Raw genomic sequence first — 6,022 nt, 5'->3', positions numbered from 1 at the left:
TAGAAAAATTCTCACACCCCATAAAGATACAGTTTTATTGCAAATTATAACCACTTTATCTCACAATAATATTATTATAATTTATACATTAGAATTATGACAACTAGAGACCACATATCTACAAGACCATCTCATCAATAAGATGGTTTCAAAATGGAGCTGAGAGGGGCTCCTTAAGACTCATTTGATCTGGGGATTCTAAAATGGCAGTAGGGCACAAGCATTGGCAAGGTCTTTCAATAATGTCACCCTTCTCAACAGGCTCGTGAAGTTCTTTTTCCTCCTTTTCTCGCTCTTGATCCTTTATTTGAGGGCTTAGTATTAATTTCTGCATTGAATTTTTAGAAGCAGCATGTTAGTATGGTCAGAAAATTAGAATTCTTATTGTAAAGTAGTTTATTCAAACTTCAGATATGTATGTTATTGAAGCACATACCTCATTGAATATAGTTGACGCTTCATTTGGTTCCATATTTTGAACAACATCTGCAGCCACTTCCTGCATCAGAAAATGTTAAGACTTAAAAAAGACTAGCGTGAAAACAAGATGATTGTTTGATGAAACAAACAATCTTAAGAATTTTCTAGTGTATATTCTCATTTTTCTCACTTGTGCCATTAGGTTTTCTAATGCAGTAAAGCCATGGATGGATGTGACTTTTTTCCCTCTTAGCTTATAATTAGGTCGAGGGCTGTAAACTCTGACTAATTATTTTGTAATTCACCCTTACATGCGGTAAATCTCACTAATTAAATTTAAGATAAGGCTTCCCTCTTATGAACATAAGCCTAGGATAGGGTACGAGACTGACACGTGTTCATTTTAAGACACTTCTCAATATCATGTCCATTTCAATGCACAAAACCACCGGAGAGAAAGTACACGTTTAAATTTATGGTAGAATTCACCATTCATGTAAAATGAGAGAACATTACTCTTGAAATATTGAATAATTTTCATAGACTTCTTCCCACCATTTGATCAATGGTTATCTTTTAGACTAAGGTAATGAAGCCATTAAGCTCAACTTAAAACAAATCATCTTCCTATAAGTATGAAGTGAATAAAGCAGCATTCCAAATGAGAATTACTCATGCAATCAATTGCTAAGGTAATGCATATAACTACCCTTTCTAAGCATAAAAAACTAAGATGCAATAAATGGTTCAATAACAAATGAGAGAAAGTAAGGTAATTTACCCTGGCACGGTTAAGTTGTCCTTCATTCAGGGTCTTAGGCTCTGTTTCAATGGAGCAACAGTTGTTAGCCATGTAGAGAGCAATTGCTGCCCATAACAAGTTAACAACCAACAATGGTAATAAGTCACTGCCTTCATTCATAGGCGAGTCTTATATATAGCTAAAAAATGTCAATCATACTTTATTAGACTCACGGATTCACTTGGTTTTGATTGTAGAAATTTGAGGTTACAGAGCAAAGAAAACTCTCCGTCTCATTCACATCCCGTGCCTCTCTCGTGTACAAATTTCATTGTCACTTCTAACTTTAAATTCTTGATGCACATAGACGTATCTTCACGGGGTCAATTATCATCCCTAGTCTTTCTATTGGTTGCTCGATCTTTTTCAAGGTTGAAATTGCATTTATATGATATAATTTGGTCCCGTGCGCAGGATTATTGGTTGAAATTAGCTGTGAATTTATGAAACAACTGTCTTGATGGTTTACAGTCCAATAGTTATAGATTATTTTTTTCTGACTGGATCAATATTTATGGTCTTACACAAATACTATCCGAATTTATGTGATTTGACTGGTAAGATTGAGACCAAAAAGAAAAGAGAGCCAAAAAATGAGGACCTTGTGTTGTGTCAATCTCAGCCCTAACACCATTGGTTGTGGATGTCTTAACTGCTAAGCAAAGGTTGTGGAAATTACTCAAAGTCAATACCGGCACCATAGGTCCATAGCCTTGAAAAGACATTAATGGCATAGTATTCATATTGAAAAAAAAAAAAAAAATTGTTTACCTAAAAAAGAAAAAGAAAAAAAAATGTTGGGGAAATGTATAATGAAACATTTTTTTAATCAAAATTCAATAATAATAGCATTCCACAAAATTCAATAATACATAAGGACCGTTTGGTAAGAAATTTATAGTAATATTATTTCTATTTTTTGAAAATATATATAAGTAAAAAAGTGTATAAAAATATTGTTTAAACAGTAGTAACAAACGGACCCAGAGGGGATATTTGGTTTGTGTTTTCAAACAATCATTTTCAATTTTTAAACAACATTACACGTATTTCTACATATTTTTTCACCCACACGTATTTGCACAAATATTTTCAAATAACAATTTACAGTTTTTAAATACATCTATCAAATGTCCCCATAGTCTTTGTAATACTCCTGTGTTTATTTTTTCGTTTTTCTTTTTTCTTTTCCTGGCTGGATAAAGAAGAAACTTATTACCCAAAAGATTTTAATAGGTCAAGCCCATCTCTCTCCCCACAGCCCACATACCAACACAGAGGACGGGATGGAAGAGATGGGAATATTGGCCCAACAGCTTTACAAGAAGGGGCCAGCGGGCAACATTGTGATGGATTCCGTTTAAGGTTTTCTTCTTCTTTTTTTTCTTTTTTTTGAAGGAGATTATTTTTAAGGTTTTTAATCTATATTCGATCTGGAACAATGTTATTTGTGGTAGGGGTAGATATTTTATAAGTTTCTGCCTTTAAATCTATCCCAACCAACCAAAATAAAAATTCACTGAGGATGATTTTCAATTACAGTAAACAAAATGTAATACAATTATCTAAGCCATGGTTTTCTAGGTAAAATGACGAATTTTACATATGTTGGAATGGGATTACACATTTGTTGGTTTTGAGCATTGATGGCAACTTATTTAAAATGGTGTAAGAGGTGAATAAAGATGAGTCCAAATCTTCTGTCTCACTTTTCCTGTTTCATTTTATACTCCACCAATAAAAGCTTGTCACGTATTAACATAATTAATTAAATACTATCATTATTATGTTAACACGTGGCAAGTTTTTATTGGTAGAGTATAGAATAGAACAGGAAAAGTGGGATAGAAGATTTGGATTCAAGAAAGATAACCAAAATCAATAAACACCCACAAACCTACCCACATCAAAGTACCAATTTCTACTGCAAAATGGGGTTTTGCTATAGTTGCTCCCTATCTTTAGGGAGCAGAGCACTACTCATTCCCTAAATATTTGTTTATTTATTTTTATCTTAGTAACTGTGATAAAGTAAAGTGCGTTTTTGAAAAATGAAGTGAGGGGAATAAAATAAATGAATGAAGAAATAATATTAAAATGAAATTGGGTTTAGAATAAAGAATTTGATTTGGGTAAAAAGAAAAAATTAGTTAGCTAAACTAGAATTTTTTTCTAAAATAAGGAAAAATATTTAAATAAGCTGACACCAATGGTCAGAAATGAAATAAACCTAAACTAAATACTCGGCCCATGGATGAAGAGGTGCCATTTGAACCAAAGTTCATTGGCATGCACATATGGATTCCTATATTTAACTCATTATAAATATATATATATATATATATATTGACATTATAACAACAAAGAGGAGTTTAACATTTTAATTATTTTGCATCTTCAGAAAAAGAATGAATCATAAAACCTTTTTGTCTAACTTCATTTTTTATTTGTGAGTTTTAGGATCATCGACAATCATTGGTCCAAGATCCTCATATATATATATATATATATATATAAATTGAAAGATCCTAACGATTAACTCTAAAATCAATTTTTTTGAAAATTAATAAATTTTAATGTTCAACTTTGCAATCGTGGACCACAAATCAATAAGGATCTCCCGTGTGTCACCCTTCCAAAGAAAATAGAAAAATGACTCATTTTCTATATATATTATATATTTTTTAACGATAAACAAACCAAAATGAAACATCCAACCATTTTACATGTTATCAAGGTCAAAAATACAATAATACATTATTAAAAAATTGAGGTTATAACAAAAAATTGTACATGATCATGTGAGATAAGATAAGTTGGAGGGGGAAAATTTTTTATTTAAAACAATATATAGACCTACTTGTAGATATGATATCCAGCCCTTAAATCCAGATACCCGTGCATGGGCATAAAAGTGTGGATAATTAAGTTTGATATTCGCTTAATAATTGAAATAAGTCTATCAATATGAATAAGACTAGTGGTTAATGTTTGACCAGGCTGAAACTTTGAAGTGGCACCCTATAAGGCCCAGTCTGGCATATTTTCATAGGCTTAGCTAGAATACTCTCCTTCAGTTCACATGGCAGTGAATCAATTGTCAATTACCATGGATGAACTTGCTTTAAAATATGATTATTTTCTGTGGCATTGAATACTTCTAAATAGACGGTACAAATGAATCCACAGCAAGAAAATAAGAATGTTATACAATTTGCAGACTAGTTTGAGTACAGCACATCATCATTCTTTGTAACTAAAAGCAATGCATGTCTCAGGTCACTCTCAGCAGCATGTTGGCTTAATGTATTCTTATATGAAACATGTAGTGCTTCTAAGATGAGATAAAAGAATTTAGCTATACACACTTCTTGATAAGTTAATTAATGTCTTATTTCTGTGTATACTCTAATATTTTCAGAAGGCATTTTGAAGAAAACCTGGACTTTCTAAAGAATTTTTTCCCTACTTTTATGTTTATTATGTGGACCATCTAAAATACTTGATGAGAATGAGTAAGAATCAAGAGGTTGGTGTTGTGTACTTGTATAACCAAAACCAATTTTATTAGAACTGATAAAATATTTTGTTATGACCAGAACAGCAAAGCTTGAGATGTTATGTTGTCCAAAATTATCATTGAGTAGTCAGCTTTTGCGAGGGGAATCAACAAAAAATATTGATCAATTCATGATAGTCAAATAACTTTTGATCGAGAGGAATAAATAAGTAGTTTCCAGTTAGTTCAACGGTAAAATCACTTATTATTAAATAGGAGTTTCGAATTCGAATTTCGCTTAAATCAAACCAATTGGTATTTTAACCTAATAATAAAAAGATAATCATTATAAAACAGATATCATCACTTGAAACTCTATCCTATCTATCAGAGGAAAAAAAAAAAAAAAAAAAAAAAACCAAACTCAGAATAGACAAATATATGAACTGGATGCTGTGAATTGATAGACTAACTAGCCTTTCTGTGACCATGTGCCTATAAAGTTTAATGGTGGGTGGTTCAAGAACACAGTTAATTACGCTCTCCTTTAGCGTGTTTTGTTTATGTTAATGTCGTCATTCTAAGTGAGTGGTTAGCCAATCTCACTCTTTTTAACCTTCTTGCTCTTTGTTTAAGTGATTCATAAGCTGTTGCAGAGCTGTTCACCTCAATCTTTTTCCATAGAAAAAAATTATCTCAGCCCTTTGTGAACAGAAGTTTTAATACTCATTAGTTAAAATTTTGGAAGGGAGGCATATCTACAAGAACAATAATAAAATAATTAACCACATAAAATAACAAAATTTTAACATGGTCTGGTCAAGCTTAATTACATCTCTATTATGGTTTCCAACCAAAAACTCACATTATAAATTACAAACACTCAACCAATTTTTAGTAGCCGCCCTCTTTTAAATTATCACCAACTCGTATAAATTATGTTCACAAACCACACTCACAAGCTTAAATCAAACCAAATGTCCTTGTTCCTATCTCAAATTCTCATTCAAAACTCACAAATTTGACACTCTTATCTATAAATTGGAACTTAATTATTTCTAGGGCTACCCTTTTTTTTTTTTTATTCTTACAATTATCCTGTAAAGTATATTAACTCTGGCAGATAGCAAATTCACCCACTCCAAAAGAACCTAATGCTATCAAACAATTAACCTTTTAATTATGCCACGTGAAGGGAAGGTCACACAGAATGGGACTGTGACTTTTTCCTCGTTATTTTATTTAATGTGTCTCCTAATAACTATTCCTATCTCTTTTGAAAAAGAAAGAAGCATCGGACA

General features: G+C 31.7%; 1 protein-coding gene across 1 annotated transcript; it reads right to left on the bottom strand.

Moving 5' to 3' along the window:
* Positions 1-1,363, bottom strand: LOC126725384 (uncharacterized). Its single transcript, XM_050430084.1, has 3 exons — positions 1,202-1,363; positions 437-499; positions 1-328 (listed from the first exon to the last, which is right to left on the bottom strand). The coding sequence occupies exons 1-3, from the start codon at positions 1,340-1,342 to the stop codon at positions 149-151; spliced, it is 384 nt and encodes a 127-aa protein (XP_050286041.1). The 5' UTR covers positions 1,343-1,363; the 3' UTR covers positions 1-148.
* Positions 1,364-6,022: the final 4,659 nt, after the last annotated feature.

Source organism: Quercus robur, chromosome 5 (assembly GCF_932294415.1).
Source record: "Quercus robur chromosome 5, dhQueRobu3.1, whole genome shotgun sequence".
NCBI lineage: Eukaryota > Viridiplantae > Streptophyta > Magnoliopsida > Fagales > Fagaceae > Quercus > Quercus robur.
The sequence above is the reverse complement of the archived record's forward strand: the minus strand, read 5'-3'. Positions and strand labels throughout refer to the sequence as shown.